This window comes from Engystomops pustulosus, chromosome 3 (assembly GCF_040894005.1).
Source record: "Engystomops pustulosus chromosome 3, aEngPut4.maternal, whole genome shotgun sequence".
Lineage (NCBI taxonomy): Eukaryota > Metazoa > Chordata > Amphibia > Anura > Leptodactylidae > Engystomops > Engystomops pustulosus.
In genome coordinates this window covers 236,053,312-236,073,875 of record NC_092413.1, presented here as the reverse complement: position 1 = coordinate 236,073,875, position 20,564 = coordinate 236,053,312, and the positions used below count along the sequence as shown (strand labels likewise).

The following is a 20,564-nucleotide window of genomic DNA, read 5'->3' as shown; positions in this document are numbered from 1 at the left end:
CACTCACTCCCCTCCCCCTCCCTCGGTGGTGCTCCTCACTCACTCCCCTCCCCTCCCTCGGTGGTGCTCCTCACTCACTCCACTCCCCATCCCCTCCCTCGGTGGTGCTCCTCACTCACTCCACTCCCCTCCCCTCCCTCGGTGGTGCTCCTCACTCACTCCACTCCCCTCCCTCGGTGGTGCTCCTCACTCCCCTCCCCTCCCTCGGTGGTGCTCCTCACTCCCCTCCCCTCCCTCGGTGGTGCTCCTCACTCCACTCCCCTCCCCTCCCTCGGTGGTGCTCCTCACTCCACTCCCCTCCCCTCCCTCGGTGGTGCTCCTCACTACACTCCCTCCCCTCCCTCGGTGGTGCTCCTCACTCACTCCCCTCCCCTCCCTCGGTGGTGCTCCTCACTCACTCCCCTCCCCTCCCTCGGTGGTGCTCCTCACTCACTCCCCTCCCCTCCCTCGGTGGTGCTCCTCACTCACTCCCCCTCCCCTCCCTCGGTGGTGCTCCTCACTCACTCCCCTCCCCTCCCTCGGTGGTGCTCCTCACTCACTCCCCTCCCCTCGGTGGTGCTCCTCACTCACTCCCCTCCCTCGGTGGTGCTCCTCACTCACTCCCCTCCCTCGGTGGTGCTCCTCACTCACTCCCCTCCCTCGGTGGTGCTCCTCACTCACTCCCCTCCCTCGGTGGTGCTCCTCACTCACCTCCCCTCCCTCCTCGGTGGTGCTCCTCACTCACTCCCCTCCCTCGGTGGTGCTCCTCACTCCCCTCCCCTCCCTCGGTGGTGCTCCTCACTCCCCTCCCCTCCCTCGGTGGTGCTCCTCACTCCACTCCCCTCCCTCGGTGGTGCTCCTCACTCCACTCCCCTCCCCTCCCTCGGTGGTGCTCCTCACTCACTCCCCTCCCCTCGGTGGTGCTCCTCACTCACTCCACTCCCCTCCCTCGGTGGTGCTCCTCACTCACTCCCTCCCTCCCTCGGTGGTGCTCCTCACTCACTCCCCTCCCCTCCCTCGGTGGTGCTCCTCACTCACTCCCTCCCTCGGTGGTGCTCCTCACTCACTCCCTCCCTCGGTGGTGCTCCTCACTCACTCCCCTCCCTCGGTGGTGCTCCTCACTCACTCCCCTCCCTCGGTGGTGCTCCTCACTCCACTCCCCTCCCTCGGTGGTGCTCCTCACTCACTCCCCTCCCTCGGTGGTGCTCTCCTCACTCACTCCCCTCCCCTCCCTCGGTGGTGCTCCTCACTCACTCCCCTCCCTCGGTGGTGCTCCTCACTCCCTCCCTCCCTCGGTGGTGCTCCTCACTCCCCTCCCTCCCTCGGTGGTGCTCCTCACTCCACTCCCTCCTCCTCCCTCGGTGGTGCTCCTCACTCCACTCCCTCTCCTCCCTCGGTGGTGCTCCTCACTCACTCACCCTCCCTCGGTGGTGCTCCTCACTCACTCCACTCCCCTCCCTCGGTGGTGCTCCTCACTCACCCCCTCCCCTCCCTCGGTGGTGCTCCTCACTCACTCCCCTCCCTCGGTGGTGCTCCTCACTCACTCCCCCTCCCTCGGTGGTGCTCCTCACCTCCCCTCCCTCGGTGGTGCTCCTCCACCCCTCCTCTGTGGTGCTCCTCACTCCTCTCCCCTCCCCTCCCTCGGTGGTGCTCCTCACTCCCCTCCCCTCCCTCGGTGGTGCTCCTCACTCCACTCCCCTCCCCTCCCTCGGTGGTGCTCCTCACTCCACTCCCCTCCCCTCCCTCGGTGGTGCTCCTCACTCACTCACTCCCCTCCCCTCCCTCGGTGGTGCTCCTCACTCACTCACTCCCCTCCCCTCCCTCGGTGGTGCTCCTCACTCACTCACTCCCCTCCCCTCCCTCGGTGGTGCTCCTCACTCACTCACTCCCCTCCCCTCCCTCGGTGGTGCTCCTCAACTCACTCACTCCACCTCCCCTCCCTCGGTGGTGCTCCTCACTCACTCACTCCCTCCCCTCCCTCGGTGGTGCTCCTCACCTCACTCACTCCCCTCCCCTCCCCTCGGTGGTGCTCCTCACTCACTCACTCACTCCCCTCCCCTCCCTCGGTGGTGCTCCTCACTCCCCTCCCCTCCCTCGGTGGTGCTCCTCACTCCCCTCCCCTCCCTCGGTGGTGCTCCTCACTCACTCCCCTCCCTCGGTGGTGCTCCTCACTCACTCACTCCCCTCCCTCGGTGGTGCTCCTCACTCACTCACTCCCCCTCCCTCGGTGGTGCTCCACTCACTCACTCCCCCTCCTCGGTGGCTCCTTCACCACACTCACTCCACTCCCCTCCCTCGGTGGTGCTCCTCGCTCACTCCACTCCCCTCCCTCGGTGGTGCTCCTCGCTCACTCCCCTCCCCTCCCTCGGTGGTGCTCCTCGCTCACTCCCCTCCCTCCCTCGGTGGTGCTCCCTCACTCCCCTCCCCTCCCTCGGTGGTGCTCCTCACTCCACTCCCCTCCCTCGGTGGTGCTCCTCACTCCACTCCCCTCCCTCGGTGGTGCTCTCTCTCCAACTCCCCTCCCTCGGTGGTGCTCCTCACTCCACTCCCCTCCCTCGGTGGTGCTCCTCACTCACCACTCCCCTCCCTCGTGGTGCCTCCTCACTCACTCCTCCCCTCCCCTCGGTGGTGCTCCTCACTCACTCACTCCCCTCCCTCGGTGGTGCTCCTCACTCAATCACTCCCCTCCCTCGGTGGTGCTCCTCACTCACTCACTCCACTCCCCTCCCTCGGTGGTGCTCCTCGCTCACTCCACTCCCCTCCTCGGTGGTGCTCCTCGCTCACTCCCCTCCCCTCCCTCGGTGGTGCTCCTCGCTCACTCCCCTCCCCTCCCTCGGTGGTGCTCCTCGCTCACTCCCCTCCCCTCCCTCGGTGGTGCTCCTCGCTCACTCCCCTCCCCTCCCTCGGTGGTGCTCCTCACTCACTCCCCTCCCTCGGTGGTGCTCCTCACTCACTCCCCTCCCCTCCCTTGGTGGTGCTCCTCACTCACTCCCCTCCCCTCCCTTGGTGGTGCCCCTCACTCACTCCCCTCCCTCCCTTGGTGGTGCCCCTCACTCACTCCCTCCCTTGGTGGTGCCCCTCACTCACTCCTCTCCCCTCCCTCGTGGTGCTCCTCACTCCCTCCCCTCCCCTTTTCTCCCTCGGTGGTGCTCCTCACTCCCTCCCCTCCCCTTTTCTCCCTCGGTGGTGCTCCTCACTCCCTCCCCTCCCCCCCCTCGGTGGTGCTCCTCACTCACTCCACTCCCCCCCCTCGGTGGTGCTCCTCACTCACTCCACTCCCCTCCCTCGGTGGTGCTCCTCACTCACTCCACTCCCCTCCCTCGGTGGTGCTCCTCACTCACTCCACTCCCCTCCCTCGGTGGTGCTCCTCACTCCCTCCCTCCCCTCCCCTCGGTGGTGCTCCTCACTCCCTCCCCTCCCTCGGTGGTGCTCCTCACTCCCTCCCCTCCCCTCCCTCGGTGGTGCTCCTCACTCCCTCCCCTCCCCTCCGTGGTGCTCCTCACTCCCTCCCCTCCCTCGGTGGTGCTCCTCACTCACTCACTCCCCTCCCCTCCCTCGGTGGTGGTGCTCCTCACTCACTCACTCCCCTCCCCTTTCTCCCTGGGCCTCCTGACTGTTGTCTCTTCTCTTGCAGGTCTCTGGGCACCCACCATCTGTAAGGTAATGGCTGCTGCCCCCATATGTGTCACTGGTATGTGGTATAACACAGGTGATACCCCCTGTGTATATAACCTGGGGGTGCCGTGTATAGGGGGTGTGTATAACCTGCGGGTGCCGTGTATAGGGAGTGTGTATAACCTGGGGGTGCCGTGTATAGGGGGTGTGTATAACCTGGGGGTCCCGTGTATAGGGGGTGTGTATAACCTGGGGGTCCCGTGTATAGGGGTTGTGTATAACCTGGGGGTTCCGTGTATAGGGGTTGTGTAAAACCTGGGGGTTCCGTGTATAGGGGTTGTGTAAAACCTGGGGGTCCCGTGTATAGGGGGTGTGTATAACCTGGGGGTCCCGTGTATAGGGGGTGTGTATAACCTGGGGGGTCCCGTGTATAGGGGGTGTGTATAACCTGGGGGTCCCGTGTATAGGGGGTGTGTATAACCTGGGGGTCCCGTGTATAGGGGGTGTGTATAACCTGGGGGTGCCGTGTATAGGGGGTGTGTATAACCTGGGGGTGCCGTGTATAGGGGGTGTGTATAACCTGGGGGTGCCGTGTATAGGGGGTGTGTATAACCTGGGGGTCCCGTGTATAGGGGGTGTGTATAACTGGGGGTCCCGTGTATAGGGGGTGTGTATAACCTGGGGGTGCCGTGTATAGGGGGTGTGTATAACCTGGGGTGCCGTGTATAGGGGTGTGTATAACCTGGGGGTCCCGTGTATAGGGGGTGTGTATAACCTGGGGGTGCCGTGTATAGGGGGTGTGTATAACCTGGGGGTCCCGTGTATAGGGGTGTGTATAACCTGGGGGTCCCGTGTATAGGGGGTGTGTATAACCTGGGGGTCCCGTGTATAGGGGGTGTTTATAACCTGGGGGTCCCGTGTATAGGGGGTGTTTATAACCTGGGGGTCCCGTGTATAGGGGGGTGTTTATAACCTGGGGGTCCCGTGTATAGGGGCTGTGTATAACCTGGGGGTGCCGTGTATAGGGGGTGTGTATAACCTGGGGTGCCGTGTATAGGGGGTGTGTATAACCTGGGGGTCCCGTGTATAGGGGGGGTGTATAACCTGGGGGTCCCGTGTATAGGGGGTGTTTATAACCTGGGGGTCCCGTGTATAGGGGGGTGTATAACCTGGGGGGTCCCGTGTATAGGGGGGTGTATAACCTGGGGGTCCCGTGTATAGGGGGGGTGTATAACCTGGGGGTCCCGTGTATAGGGGGGGGGTGTATAACCTGGGGGTCCCTTGTATAGGGGGTGTGTATAACCTGGGGGTGCCGTGTATAGGGGGTGTGTATAACCTGGGGGTGCCGTGTATAGGGGGTGTGTATAACCTGGGGGTGCCGTGTATAGGGGGTGTGTATAACCTGGGGGTCCCGTGTATAGGGGGTGTGTATAACCTGGGGGTCCCGTGTATAGGGGGTGTGTATAACCTGGGGGTGCCGTGTATAGGGGGTGTGTATAACCTGGGGGTGCCGTGTATAGGGGGTGTGTATAACCTGGGGGTCCCGTGTATAGGGGGTGTGTATAACCTGGGGGTCCCGTGTATAGGGGGTGTGTATAACCTGGGGGTCCCGTGTATAGGGGGTGTGTATAACCTGGGGGTCCCGTGTATAGGGGGTGTGTATAACCTGGGGGTCCCGTGTATAGGGGGTGTTTATAACCTGGGGGTCCCGTGTATAGGGGGTGTTTATAACCTGGGGGTCCCGTGTATAGGGGGTGTTTATAACCTGGGGGTCCCGTGTATAGGGGGGGTGTTTATACCTGGGGGTCCCGTGTATAGGGGCTGTGTATAACCTGGGGGTGCCGTGTATAGGGGGTGTGTATAACCTGGGGGTGCCGTGTATAGGGGGTGTGTATAACCTGGGGGTCCCGTGTATAGGGGGGGTGTATAACCTGGGGGTCCCGTGTATAGGGGGTGTTTATAACCTGGGGGTCCCGTGTATAGGGGGGGGTGTATAACCTGGGGGTCCCGTGTATAGGGGGGTGTATAACCTGGGGGTCCCGTGTATAGGGGGGGTGTATAACCTGGGGGTCCCGTGTATAGGGGGGGGGTGTATAACCTGGGGGTCCCTTGTATAGGGGGGGTGTATATAGTACATGTCTCTCGTACATTCGGCTCCACCGTGGCCCTGTCTTCCCCCGGGGGCGCTGGGTCAGTAGTCTCCGCTGTCTCCTGGTTCCTTACAATTGGAGTCACTGAGGCGCCCTGTGTATTGTGCAGCAGCCCCCCCCCCCCCCCCACTGTGTATTGTGCAGCAGCCCCCCCCCACTGTGTATTGTGCAGCAGCCCCCCCCCCCCCACTGTGTATTGTGCAGCAGCCCCCCCCCACTGTGTATTGTGCAGGCCCCCCCCCCCACTGTGTATTGTGCAGCCCCCCCCCCCCACTGTGTATTGTGCAGCAGCCCCCCCCCACTGTGTATTGTGCAGCAGCCCCCCCCCACTGTGTATTGTGCAGCAGCCCCCCCCCACTGTGTATTGTGCAGCAGCCCCCCCCCACTGTGTATTGTGCAGCAGCCCCCCCCCACTGTGTATTGTGCAGCAGCCCCCCCCCACTGTGTATTGTGCAGCAGCCCCCCCCCACTGTGTATTGTGCAGCAGCCCCCCCCACTGTGTATTGTGCAGCAGCCCCCCCCCCCACTGTGTATTGTGCAGCAGCCCCCCCCCCCCACTGTGTATTGTGCAGCAGCCCCCCCCCCCACTGTGTATTGTGCAGCAGCCCCCCCCCACTGTGTATTGTGCAGCAGCCCCCCCCCACTGTGTATTGTGCAGCAGCCCCCCCCCCACTGTGTATTGTGCAGCAGCCCCCCCCCACTGTGTATTGTGCAGCAGCCCCCCCCCACTGTGTATTGTGCAGCAGCCCCCCCCCCACTGTGTATTGTGCAGCAGCCCCCCCCCACTGTGTATTGTGCAGCAGCCCCCCCCACTGTGTATTGTGCAGCAGCCCCCCCCCCACTGTGTATTGTGCTGCAGCCCCCCCCCCACTGTGTATTGTGCTGCAGCCCCCCCCCCACTGTGTATTGTGCTGCAGCCCCCCCCCCACTGTGTATTGTGCTGCAGCCCCCCCCACTGTGTATTGTGCTGCAGCCCCCCCCCCACTGTGTATTGTGCTGCAGCCCCCCCCCCACTGTGTATTGTGCTGCAGCCCCCCCCCCACTGTGTATTGTGCAGCAGCCCCCCCCCCACTGTGTATTGTGCTGCAGCCCCCCCCCACTGTGTATTGTGCTGCAGCCCCCCCCACTGTGTATTGTGCTGCAGCCCCCCCCCCACACTGTGTATTGTGCAGCAGCCCCCCCCACTGTGTATTGTGCAGCAGCCCCCCCCCACTGTGTATTGTGCAGCAGCCCCCCCCCCACTGTGTATTGTGCAGCAGCCCCCCCCACTGTGTATTGTGCAGCAGCCCCCCCCCACTGTGTATTGTGCAGCGCCCCCCCCACTGTGTATGTGCAGCAGCCCCCCCCCCACTGTGTATTGTGCAGCAGCCCCCCCCCACTGTGTATTGTGCAGCAGCCCCCCCCACTGTGTATTGTGCAGCAGCCCCCCCACTGGGTATTGTGCTGCAGCCCCCCCCACTGTGTATTGTGCAGCAGCCCCCCCCCCCACTGTGTATTGTGCAGCAGCCCCCCCCCACTGTGTATTGTGCAGCAGCCCCCCCCCACTGTGTATTGTGCAGCAGCCCCCCCCCCCCCACTGTGTATTGTGCAGCAGCCCCCCCACTGTGTATTGTGCAGCAGCCCCCCCCCCACTGTGTATTGTGCAGCAGCCCCCCCCCCCCACTGTGTATTGTGCAGCAGCCCCCCCCCACTGTGTATTGTGCAGCAGCCCCCCCCCCACTGTGTATTGTGCAGCAGCCCCCCCCCACTGTGTATTGTGCAGCTCCCCCCCCCCACTGTGTATTGTGCAGCAGCTCCCCCCCCCACTGTGTATTGTGCAGCAGCTTCACCCCCCCACTGTGTATTGTGCAGCAGCTTCACCCCCCCACTGTGTATTGTGCAGCAGCTTCACCCCCCCACTGTGTATTGTGCAGCAGCCCCCCCCCCCCACTGTGTATTGTGCAGCAGCCCCCCCCCCCCCCACTGTGTATTGTGCAGCAGCCCCCCCCCCACTGTGTATTGTGCAGCAGCTTCACCCCCACTGTGTATTGTGCAGCAGCCCCCCCCCCCCCCCCCCCCCCCTGTGTATTGTGCTGCAGCTTCCGCTCTGGGGTGACTTTGCGTTTCTTTCAGGTGGACTGCGTGGTCCGGCTTCATGTGGGATCCATCAAGGCTTGTGACCCCGGGAGAATGGTCAGTGCTTCACCGTGGCCTGGCACCCCACCAAACCCCACCAGTACCTGGCCGCCGGCTTCTATGATGGTGAGTGCACACTCGTGTCTCCACTCCAGTAAGAGGCGCCCCCTGTCCTGCGCTGCTCCGGGGGAGTCCCCCTGTCCGGAGAATATTAGGAAATGTCATTTCACAGATATATTGGTTTAACCTGTCTCTATCAGTCCTGCTGGACACAACTTTTGTTGCCCCTAGACACGACCCTGTAACTTCTGACTTTAGGGTCGGGGAGGACACCACCTGAGGTTTCAGGGAGCTGCACCGTAGCGCTGCCACCCCCCTGCACCGTAGCGCTGCCACCCCCCTGCACCGTAGCGCTGCCACCCCCCTGCACCGTAGCGCTGCCACCCCCCTGCACCGTAGCGCCGCCACCCCCCTGCACCGTAGCGCCGCCACCCCCTGCACCGTAGCGCCGCCACCCCCCTGCACCGTAGCGCCGCCACCCCCTGCACCGTAGCGCCGCCACCCCCCTGCACCGTAGCGCCGCCACCCCCCTGCACCGTAGCGCCGCCACCCCCCTGCACCGTAGCGCCGCCACCCCCCAGTCCAGGGCAGAGATTACTCACTGTAACACAGAATCTGAGGACAACTGCAAGTTACATACAGAGAAGTTGGTTAGAGGGGCAGGTAACTTATCTGATTTCTGCTTCAATAAAACTTCCCCGAGAGGAAAAAAAATGAATGTGGCTGCACATTATGTACATGCTCAGTAGTGAAGCTCCTCCCCTGCAGATCAGAATCCCTGCATTTATCTCCGCTAGAGGGACCAGGAAATCGGCACACTGGTGTCTGTAGTTTTGGTTTTCCCTGCAGAATTTCTGAGCTTGTCTGTGGTGTCTGTCTGTGGTGTCTGTCTGTGGTGTCTGTCTGTGGTGTCTGTCTGTGGTGTCTGTCTGTGGTGTCTGTCTGTGGTGTCTGTCTGTGGTGTCTGTCTGTGGTGTCTGTCTGTGGTGTCTGTCTGTGGTGTCTGTCTGTGGTGTCTGTCTGTGGTGTCTGTCTGTGGTGTCTGTCTGTGGTGTCTGTCTGTGGTGTCTGTCTGTGGTGTCTGTGATGATTGGTCTGGATGATTTCCTCATGTATTGCACATCACACCCGTCTGACCCCGTTTTATCTGTTTAGGAACCGTAGCGATCTGGGACCTGAAGACCAAGTCTGTGCTGCAGAGAGTGCGGCAGGGCAGGATCATAAAGCAGTATCCGTTCCACAGCTTCTCCGCTCACGACAACGCCGTCCGCAGCATCGAGTGGTGTAAAGCCAGCAGGTACAGCCGCGCATGAGCACCCGGGCAGGGACCTGCGGTAATCACCCCTCCCCACACCTGCCTGGGGATGGTCTCTGAGGTGCCGGGGTCCTGTCTATGATTGTGGGGCCCACTCCTGCCTGTGATGGTCTCTGAGGTATTGGGGTCCTGTCTATGATTTTGGAGCCCCCTGCCCGCACCTGCCTGGTGATGGTCTCCTAGGTGTCGGGCTCCTGTCTATGATTGTGGGGCCCACTCCTGCCTGGTGATGGTCTCTGAGGTGCCGGGGCTCCTGTCTATGATTGTGGGGCCCACTCCTGCCTGGGGATGGTCTCTGAGGTATCGGGGGTCCTGTCTATGATTGTGGGGCCCACACCTGCCTGGGGATGGTCTCCGAGGTATCGGGGGTCCTGTCTATGATTGTGGGGCCCACTCCTGCCTGGTGATGGTCTCTGAGGTGTCAGGGCTCCTGTCTATGATTGTGGGGCCCCCTCCCCGCACCTGCCTGGTGATGGTCTCTGAGGTGCCGGGGCTCCTGTCTATGGTTGTGGGGCCACCTCCCCGCACCTGCCTGGTGATGGTCTCCTAGGTGTCGGGCTCCTGTCTGATTGTGGGGCCCACTCCTGCCTGGTGATGGTCTCCTAGGTGTCGGGCTCCTGTCTATGATTGTGGGGCCCCCTGCCCACTCCTGCCTGGTGATGGTATCGGGGGTCCTGTCTGTGATTGTGGGGCCCACTCCTGCCTGGTGATGGTCTCCTAGGTGTCGGGGCTCCTGTCTATGATTGTGGTAGTCACTCCCGCTGTGTTATGAGCCCTGCTGTCATGGGCCTGGGTTAGTCCTGTGTCTCTCTCTTTCCAGTAACTTCTTTGTAACCTGTGGAAACGACCGCCGCCTCAAGTTTTGGGACATTCGCCGCCTGCACTGCCCCAGTCAACAACATAAAGCGCTTCCAGAGCACAGAGATCACGTGGCTACTGCCGTACTGCGGGGTGGCGGTGGCGCAGACAACTGCTATGCCTCGTGAGTGTCTCCTACGCAGAGATGTCTTGTCCCTCACATCACACTGCTGACTCTGTTCTCTCTGTCCTCTCTGCAGACACGGCCTGTGCGGCATCCACTATGTAGACGCCGGGTTCCTGGGATACAAGCCATACTTTGCTACTCCTCGCAAGGGAACTGTGTGGGTAAGAGCAAAAGTGGTTGGCTGCCCATGTTTTGGAGGATGAGTAAATGGGCTGGTGAGGATTCTCAGCCATGTTGTGGAGGTGGAGATGGACTGGGGGAGGATGCCGCAGGCGGAGATGGACTGGGGGAGGATGCCGCAGGCGGAGATGGACTGGGGGAGGATGCCGCAGGCGGAGATGGACTGGGGGAGGATGCCGCAGGCGGAGATGGACTGGGGGAGGATGCCGCAGGCGGAGATGGACTGGGGGAGGATGCCGCAGGCGGAGATGGACTGGGGGAGGATGCCGCAGGCGGAGATGGACTGGGGGAGGATGCCGCAGGCGGAGATGGACTGGGGGAGGATGCCGCAGGCGGAGATGGACTGGGGGAGGATGCCGCAGGCGGAGATGGACTGGGGGAGGATGCCGCAGGCGGAGATGGACTGGGGAGGATGCCGCAGGCGGAGATGGACTGGGGGAGGATGCCGCAGGCGGAGATGGACTGGGGGAGGATGCCGCAGGCGGAGATGGACTGGGGGAGGATGCCGCAGGCGGAGATGGACTGGGGGAGGATGCCGCAGGCGGAGATGGACTGGGGGAGGATGCCGCAGGCGGAGATGGACTGGGGAGGATGCCGCAGGCGGAGATGGACTGGGGGAGGATGCCGCAGGCGGAGATGGACTGGGGGAGGATGCCGCAGGCGGAGATGGACTGGGGGAGGATGCCGCAGGCGGAGATGGACTGGGGGAGGATGCCGCAGGCGGAGATGGACTGGGGGAGGATGCCGCAGGCGGAGATGGACTGGGGGAGGATGCCGCAGGCGGAGATGGACTGGGGGAGGATGCCGCAGGCGGGAGATGGACTGGGGGAGGATGCCGCAGGCGGAGATGGACTGGGGGAGGATGCCGCAGGCGGAGATGGACTGGGGGAGGATGCCGCAGGCGGAGATGGACTGGGGGAGGATGCCGCAGGCGGAGATGGACTGGGGGAGGATGCCGCAGGCGGAGATGGACTGGGGGAGGATGCCGCAGGCGGAGATGGACTGGGGGAGGGATGCCGCAGGCGGAGATGGACTGGGGAGGATGCCGCAGGCGGAGATGGACTGGGGGAGGATGCCGCAGGCGGAGATGGACTGGGGGAGGATGCCGCAGGCGGAGATGGACTGGGGGAGGATGCCGCAGGCGGAGATGGACTGGGGGAGGATGCCGCAGGCGGAGATGGACTGGGGGAGGATGCCGCAGGCGGAGATGGACTGGGGGAGGATGCCGCAGGCGGAGATGGACTGGGGGAGGCTGCCGCAGGCGGAGATGGACTGGGGGAGGATGCCGCAGGCGGAGATGGACTGGGGGAGGATGCCGCAGGCGGAGATGGACTGGGGAGGATGCCGCAGGCGGAGATGGACTGGGGGAGGATGCCGCAGGCGGAGATGGACTGGGGGAGGATGCCGCAGGCGGAGATGGACTGGGGGAGGATGCCGCAGGCGGAGATGGACTGGGGGAGGCTGCCGCAGGCGGAGATGGACTGGGGGAGGATGCCGCAGGCGGAGATGGACTGGGGGAGGATGCCGCAGGCGGAGATGGACTGGGGGAGGATGCCGCAGCGGAGATGGACTGGGGGAGGATGCCGCAGGCGGAGATGGACTGGGGGAGGCTGCCGCAGGCGGAGATGGACTGGGGAGGCTGCCGCAGGCGGAGATGGACTGGGGGAGGCTGCCGCCAGGCGGAGATGGACTGGGGGAGGATGCCGCCGGCGGAGATGGACTGGGGAGGATGCCGCCGGCGGAGATGGACTGGGGAGGATGCCACTGGGGGAGGATGCCGCAGGCGGAGATGGACTGGGGGAGGCTGCCGCAGGCGGAGATGGACTGGGGGAGGCTGCCGCAGGCGGAGATGACTGGGGGAGGCTGCCGCAGGCGGAGATGGACTGGGGGAGGCTGCCGCAGGCGGAGATGGACTGGGGGAGGATGCCGCCGGCGGAGATGGACTGGGGGAGGATGCCGCCGGCGGAGATGGACTGGGGGAGGATGCCACTGGGGGAGGATGCCGCCGGCGGAGATGGACTGGGGGAGGATGCGCCGGCGGAGATGGACTGGGGGAGGATGCCGCCGGCGGAGATGGACTGGGGGAGGATGCCGCCGGCGGAGATGGACTGGGGAGGATGCCACTGGGGGAGGATGCCGCCGGCGGAGATGGACTGGGGGAGGATGCCGCCGGCGGAGATGGACGGGGAGGATGCCGCCGGTGGAGATGGACTGGGGGAGGATGCCGCCGGCGGAGATGGACTGGGGGAGGATGCCGCCGGTGGAGATGGACTGGGGGAGGATGCCGCCGGTGGAGATGGACTGGGGGAGGATGCCGCCGGTGGAGATGGACTGGGGGAGGATGCCGCCGGTGGAGATGGACTGGGGGAGGATGCCGCCGGTGGAGATGGACTGGGGGAGGATGCCGCCGGTGGAGATGGACTGGCATGGCTAATGGGCTGGGAAGGTGCTAGCCATGTGGTGGAGGGTGCAGGTGGGCTGGGGGAGGGTGGCAGGTGGGCTGGGGGAGGGTGCAGGTGGGCTGGGGGAGGGTGCTCGGCCATGTGGTGGAGGGTGCAGGTGGGCTGGGGGAGGGTGCTCGGCCATGTGGTGGAGGGTGCAGGTGGCTGGGGGAGGGTGCTCGGCCATGTGGTGGAGGGTGCAGGTGGGCTGGGGGAGGGTGCTCGGCCATGTGGTGGAGGGTGCAGGTGGGCTGGGGGAGGGTGCTCGGCCATGTGGTGGAGGGTGCAGGTGGGCTGGGGAGGGTGCTCGGCCATGTGGTGGGGGGTGCAGGTGGGCTGGGGGAGGGTGCTCGGCCATGTGGTGGGGGGTGCAGGTGGGCTGGGGGAGGGTGCTCGGCCATGTGGTGGGGGGTGCAGGTGGGCTGGGGGAGGGTGCTCGGCCATGTGGTGGGGGGTGCAGGTGGGCTGGGGGAGGGTGCTCGGCCATGTGGTGGGGGGTGCAGGTGGGCTGGGGGAGGGTGCTCGGCCATGTGGTGGGGGGTTGCAGGTGGGCTGGGGGAGGGTGCTCGGCCATGTGGTGGGGGGTGCAGGTGGGCTGGGGGAGGGTGCTCGGCCATGTGGTGGGGGGTGCAGGTGGGCTGGGGGAGGGTGCTCGGCCATGTGGTGGGGGGTGCAGGTGGGCTGGGGCAGGTGCTCGGCCATGTGGTGGGGGGTGCAGGTGGGCTGGGGGAGGGTGCTCGGCCATGTTGGTGTTTCTTGTGCAGCTTCTATGCAGTGGCTGTATTATTATACTATCGTGTAGATCTCATCTCATCTTGATCTCTTCTTCCCTTTCTCTATGCAGAGTATCTCTGGCTCAGACTGGTTGAACAGCATCACATGTGGGGATGTTTCCGGCGAGGTCATGGTCATCCTGTTACCCAACCTGAACGTGCAGTCTATTACCACCAAGCGTCCCTCAGAGCGCAGATTTGTGAGTGTGTGTGTGTGTGTGGTGTGTGGGGGAGGGGGGGGGTGTTGGGTGTGTTGGTATCACTTCTGGTAACCTCCTGTGCTCCTCTCACAGCCAGTCTATAAGGTGGACTTCTTGTCCTCTGCACCTCCATCTGCAGAGAGCCCCACTGCTGGAGAAGGTGGGCTAAGCGGACCTCTAGCCCAGAGCAGTCACTGGGAACATTTCAAGCCAAAGTCTTTCCGAGCAGCGAGCGGCCGCTTCAGTCTTCGGTTTCAGGACATGGACTTGGTAGGTTCCATCATCATCTTCATGGACTATAGTGAGGTCCAGACCTGGGGTGGGGAGAGGGACAGGTGTAGGCATGGCTGACACTTTACAAGGTTTACCTGCTGTAAAGGAGGACTCCCATTTCATGTATGTCTATCAGAGGAAGGAGGGGGAATGCCGTAGCACTTGTCCTTCTGCTCTACTCCGTGTCGCAGACTGGGATGAGGGGCCGGTGGTTCCACTGTGTGCACACCAATGTCATGTCATAGCTTACACCCCTCTTCCATCCCCTGGTCCCTGCAGAGCGGACTCAGACCGTCCCATTATGAGAACCCATCCCCTTTATTGCTTGTATACATGTTTTTCAGACCTGAGTAGGACTAGGTCACCACATGATAATTTGGGGTTCACCTGGGCGACCTCACTGATATCTCTTTGCTGCAGACAAACTTCCACAACCTTAGCAGCCGGGATCCTTTCAAGAGGATGCAAACCAATGAGCTGAAGGGCAACCTGAACATGGAGCGTGTGCAGATGGAGGCCATACACAAGGTGAGACCCTCACATCTGCCCGGGAGCCCCTTTGAGGAACCGGATGGGAGAAACAATTTAGGGTCTGAACGATGTGAGTCGTTTTGTGGTTATCACGTATAGAGTGATGCCTACACCCTCTTAGGGGCCGGTGCTCCCGGAGATGATCAAGGCCATGAAACGGGGCTGCACAACCTGCAATCTGTGGATAGGCTTTATAATTAGCTCTTCTGTGCACTCCTTATTTTGGGGACTACTGCCTATTAGACACCTATCCATATCAATATCCATATTCTTGCCCCCCCCCCCCCCCCCCCGCTATCATATATTGAAAGTTGCACATAAGCGACCTGAAGGCCTTAGACCATCCCGTCTCCAGGAATACCATATGGTGTGGTAACGTGTCGTCGCTTTGGAGTCTTGTCAACCTTACGTCCTTGAAGCAGTAAGAGTCGATCATGAGAAATCCTGAGCTGTGGTCTCCTCATGACCGTGGATTTACCCGATGTTTGTAATTTTTTAGGTCCGTTTCAACCCTAACCTGGACTCCTACACGTGGATTGCGTCTGGAGGTTACTCAGGCCTCGTCAGAGTGCACTGCGTTCAGGGTTTGGTGTCTTCGTTGGGCCAGAAGATGATCCAGGAGAAGCGCGCCAAGTTCCAGGCCATGTATGAACCTACAGAGATGGTGGGAGAGGCTGAGTACAGCCCGGAGGTCCATCATTGTGTGCTGGAGGTCTAGTGCTGTGCCCCTGAATCTCCTCCTGCTGCCACGTCCTTGATCTTTGCTTTTGTACAAGGTCTCAATGTAATTTCAACTTTTAGTTGTTTTTAAAAGTTTTTGCTTTTTTATATGCTCTTATGCCCAGATTTACATGTTTACACAGCACTTGTCATGGCTCTGGGCCCAGTGTGGCCAGGAGAACGGGCCCAATACCAGGATGGAGTAGAATCCTGCAATGTTGTGCTCAGACACATGTGACCTGAACACATGGAGCATGGCAGTACAGGCCGAGCCGTGTTAGCTCCTCGTCGCTCATATTGAGTCTGGTTGTTTATTAAAATCTGACTATTTTTTACACATCTGAGATCTGTGACTGCTCTGCGGTGTAAGGAAATGCCTGTGACACATTGGAATGTTAGAGCCTAAAGACAGGCGTGCCGGAGCTCGGTGGACGGAAACTGAAGCACAGTTTGTACGGCCTGAGAAACCTGGGAGCGCAAGGGCATGCACATTTACAACTGCCTAAAACTGTGGTGTGGTGGTTAGACTAAAACTGGGAGTTCGAGAGCGGGACGGCCGGCCCTGAGTGAGGGAGCGCGAGAGCCGGACGGCCGGGCCTGAATGAGGGAGCGCGAGAGCCGGACGGCCGGGCCTGAATGAGGGAGCGCGAGAGCCGGACGGCCGGGCCTGAATGAGGGAGCGCGAGAGCCGGACGGCCGGGCCTGAATGAGGGAGCGCGAGAGCCGGGCGGCCGGGCCTGAATGAGGGAGCGCGAGAGCCGGACGGCCGGGCCTGAATGAGGGAGCGCGAGAGCCGGACGGCCGGGCCTGAATGAGGGAGCGCGAGAGCCGGACGGCCGGGCCTGAATGAGGGAGCGCGAGAGCCGGACGGCCGGGCCTGAATGAGGGAGCGCGAGAGCCGGACGGCCGGGCCTGAATGAGGGAGCGCGAGAGCCGGACGGCCGGGCCTGAATGAGGGAGCGCGAGAGCCGGACGGCCGGGCCTGAATGAGGGAGCGCGAGAGCCGGACGGCCGGGCCTGAATGAGGGAGCGCGAGAGCCGGGCGGCCGGGCCTGAATGAGGGAGCGCGAGAGCCGGACGGCCGGGCCTGAATGAGGGAGCGCGAGAGCCGGACGGCCGGGCCTGAATGAGGGAGCGCGAGAGCCGGACGGCCGGGCCTGAATGAGCGAGCGCGAGAGCCGGACGGCCGGGCCTGAATGAGCGAGCGCGAGAGCCGGGCGGCCGGCCCTGAGTGATGAGAGCCGGGCCAGAATGCTAGAGCGGTGCGGCCGGGCCTGAGTGCGGGAGGCAGGCCTTACAATTTCTATTCTCGCATTGCTGGTTGCAGCCACAGTAAGACAATGGTCTCCATGAGCTTCTCATAGTCCTACAACGTCAGATCCCGGTATATTTCTGCTGTCGCTGGTTAGCGGTTGCCCCTCTTTTGGTTGGGTTTGGGGAGGCGGTTGTATTCCTGTAGTCTGTATCTCTGATTGTGGTTGGATACATATAGAGACGACACGATGTCACCAGACTCTTTTCTTTATTTTTATATAAAAAAAACATTGTGTAAAGCACAAAACGAGATACAAATATACAGTCACAACGTGACGACGAGACCACAGTGTCACAAACACCAGTTATACGACCAGCAGATGGGGGGGTATGAACGCCCTCACCTGACTGCAGGGGCTGGCAGGGGCCTCTTACTGCCCTCTGGGGTATTATCGTGGTGTCCCCGCACACCACGGCCCTCCTGACCCCACCATAGTCATCAGTGAGCTCCATAGTATTTGGTTACATCAAGGGCCTGGCATTGGATGACTGTGGGCTCCATTCTCATCACCGGTCACAGGATCTCATTGTTTTGCGTCTGATGAGCCAAGAAATCTCTTTGCCCCCCGCAGCTCATAGAAATGAGTTTCTCTCTAGGCCCCTGCCAGCAGCCTGATCGGAGGAGGGGTTCATATACTTTACAGGGGTTATTGGAGATTAGGAGGAAGGCGCTGGATGGTTTTTATTCTTTGCATTGACCTTCAGTCACATTCGGGAATAGCAGATGCAACCACTTGGAGATCTAGCGGAGCCTTCCTTCTAATGTCTACAACCCCATGATCCTCCCCTACAGTAACATGGAAGGACAAAGTACACACACACTGTGAGAGACCAGAGACAAGACACTACACTGGACGACTTGTGAGCAAACTCCAGACAGGCCGCAGGTAGCCACCCACTAGGTCTAGCGGCCATACCGAGCCTTATAGGGCTTGTCACCATATAAGTCATCAGCAGCCACCAAGCCGTAGACCCATAGCCATTATGTGAGGGGCGAGTAAGAAGGGTGAACATTGACTCTTTGGAGGATATGAACTATAATGGTTTAATCAATGTGTTTGAGCTCCGCTCAAGTCTGAGGTACCCAAGAGATTCTCAGCACCTCCAAATCTCTACAGATGAATCGTCACGTAGCAGAGCTTTCAGTAACTTCTACGAGAAATTCTGGACTCGGGCTATCAAACACAACCTGCGTGAAACATTGACCTGTAGATGGAGGTAAATGCCACCTCCATCTGAGGGCTCCAAATTCCTGGAGTGAGGAGTAAATGTTTCAGGTTCCTGCTAGAGACCCTCGTGCTGCGGAGACTCCCTGTGTAGCTCAGGACTTTTGCTAGCTGGTACTTGCTATGGCTGTGGACCTATGGTTTCACGCTATACTCTGGGGGTCTCGGGCTGAATTGTTCAGGTTTAATCACACTTAGAGAAACTCTTGCTCCGTGCCAGTGTGGAGATGACCTCTGAGCAGATAGAGACAAAGTATTCCCTCTTCTTTCTGCCCGATTGTGTACAGAGGTGACCCTCCAGTACATGAAGGGTAAATGCACTCCGACCATGAAAAATTTAAAAAAATGTAGGGATCCATTAGATCTGCAGTAATTGCTCTAGATGTTCCTGGGATTGGTTTCACCAGGTGATCCTTAATGATTCTCCATTCTGGTCTCTAAATCGGCCTGATCAGGGGCAGTAGGCCAAGTGGGAGAGTATAGTAGACCGTGGTCCCATTTCATGTCACCCAGTTAGATCATATCCCATAATATTCAATATCCCACTAATAATTGACAAGTGGACAGCAGAGTCTCCCCAAAGAGGCAAATATTTAAGTGTCCCCACAAAGAGATGGTCAGAGTCTCGGGGCCCCTTTCTTCTAGTGGCCCATGTATATGAGGCGGCACCGGTGGCTTATTAAGTAGGATGTCTATGGCGGTCGAACAATCTGCCTCTCTCTTTGTGTTCACACTTTAATTGTGCGATTTGATTTTGATTTAATTTTGTATAATTCTTCTGATCTCACCAGGCAACATTTGGGCTGCAGAGGTCCCACCGCGGCCGGCAGTCTGGCCCACACACACGACACACACGACACGTCACGTAAAGCTCTCACAGCACACGACACAATAGATTGCACAATATCTGACCAAGGTGGGAGCTCACATTATATGGCGTCACGGCGGTGATGAGACATCGCGCTTCACTTTGGAATGTTGGTAGAACGCTGCATAGGTGGAGGGTGGAACCAGAGGAGGACGGCTGCTTATGGCTCACAGCTATGTGATGGTCCAGGGAATGAGAGCGGCAGCATAGAAGGACAATCACATGAGGAATGGGGACTACCAATCCTGACCCCAGGAGGATGGAAGAATGTGGTTTTACTGGATTTGGTGGATCTCTAGGCAGGGCCCATGCTGAGCACCAAGGAGGTGCCATGTGGTGCCGTGTGGTGTCTTGGACCTGACCAGAAGGTTCATAAATTGCTGGTCACAGCAGCTCTTACTTGTTCTTACTGTTTGGGACAACATGAAGAATAGGGATATGTATGGAAGTAAGACCTTGCTGCCGAGCTTGACGCACAAGAACGTTAGAATTAATTATTGTGTTATTTTAAATCTAGAAAACTGCAACTAAATTCTGACAACTATCGGGACTAATTCCTCGTTGTGATGTCAGATGCTCTTATATAACCCCTCGTGTTCCTGTGGGTGGTGTGTTGCTATGTATAAGAGTTAACACGTCGCTCTACCTTCTGGACCTGGAAGCTTCTTTGGTATTTTTAAACATCTGACTTGAGGCTCTGATATTTGTTCCCTGGGCCTTCTCTGGGGTGTACAAGGCCTTAGCTCACCATTTGCTTAGATGTCTCCATTTACTGTAGGTGAATCATCCTCTGGAGGACATCATCTCGCTATGAGGAGAAGACCTGAATCAATGAGCAATGGTTGAAGCCCGTGTGTCTGTGACCAGGTTGCAGCAATGTTCAAGTATCTGGTTCCACTGACGAATGGATGGAATGTGTAGAAGAAGGCATTTTGGTTATCCAGTTGGGTCTTGGCACTGTGGACACACAACCATATCCTCCACAAATCTTTCCACTTGTATTGTGCTAATAAAGAATTCAAATTTGGTCTGAAGAATTTCTGTAGCTTCTTGAAGAACAATGTCGGCTTCACGAGTCTCATCTAGAGAAGAATAAGAGAAACACAACCTGAGAGCCTCACCAGTCATCTTACATGTACTATAATACTGTGCGTCCAGATCTTCTCCCTTAAGTTTTCTACGGTTTATGGAGAATATTAACAAAAAGTCCGTTCTACCAGAAGGTAAGACCGAAAACAGGAGCAACATCTGGTCACCATGGAGTGGCAAACCTCATTGATCTAGTAAATCCTCACGATGAGGGACAACTTACCAATTGCCAGATGCACAGACACCACGCTCTGGCTAAGGGTGAGAGCCCAAAGCCGTAGACAGTGCACAGACCGGACCCCCTGAATAGACATAAGGACCTCCTTTACAGCACAGTGTGCAATACTGCGGGGCCTACCTGATGCCAGAGACAAAGACAACAGAGATATCGGATTATGTTCTCAGAAGAGGAAACCAGAGAGTCACATGTCTACTGGGTGCCAAGAGCAGAACTAAGCAAGAAGTGTGAGGACCCCAGGAAGATGGAACACGGGAATGTCAATAAGCAGAAGAACCCAACCCAAACGTGCAGATTCTGTGGTCCACTCCTTCCATGAGTGTTCCTAATCCAAATGTTCTTACCACAGGGGACAAACATTGAGTTAGGTTTTTAGACCTACCTTCCATCAAGACCCAAAACACATCACGTAAAATGGTGGCTGTTGTCCCCAGTACAAAGATGGAGAAGAGGAAGGTACAGACTGGATCCGCAATCTTGTACTGAGGCTGC

The 20,564-nt window shown here is 60.0% G+C and overlaps 2 protein-coding genes across 2 annotated transcripts in view; one reads left to right on the top strand and one right to left on the bottom strand.

Annotated features, from left to right (window-relative positions):
• Positions 1 to 3,611: 3,611 nt before the first annotated feature.
• On the top strand, positions 3,612 to 15,674 carry LOC140122829 (general transcription factor 3C polypeptide 2-like). Its single transcript, XM_072144069.1, has 9 exons — positions 3,612 to 3,639; positions 7,857 to 7,985; positions 9,075 to 9,216; positions 10,055 to 10,216; positions 10,293 to 10,380; positions 13,685 to 13,813; positions 13,907 to 14,083; positions 14,507 to 14,614; positions 15,117 to 15,674. Exons 6-9 carry the CDS (start codon positions 13,745 to 13,747, stop codon positions 15,333 to 15,335), a joined length of 573 nt encoding a protein of 190 aa, XP_072000170.1. The 5' UTR covers positions 3,612 to 3,639; positions 7,857 to 7,985; positions 9,075 to 9,216; positions 10,055 to 10,216; positions 10,293 to 10,380; positions 13,685 to 13,744; the 3' UTR covers positions 15,336 to 15,674.
• Positions 15,675 to 16,842: 1,168 nt separating this feature from the next.
• Positions 16,843 to 20,564, bottom strand: part of SLC30A3 (solute carrier family 30 member 3) — a 46,131-nt gene continuing 42,409 nt past the window's right edge. Inside the window, exons 6-8 of the mRNA XM_072144068.1 lie at positions 20,455 to 20,560; positions 20,058 to 20,192; positions 16,843 to 19,827 (exon numbers count right to left, since the gene is read on the bottom strand). Coding sequence (XP_072000169.1) covers positions 19,682 to 19,827; positions 20,058 to 20,192; positions 20,455 to 20,560 — 387 coding nt within the window. The 3' untranslated portion in view covers positions 16,843 to 19,681. The remainder of the gene's footprint in view (positions 19,828 to 20,057; positions 20,193 to 20,454; positions 20,561 to 20,564) is intronic.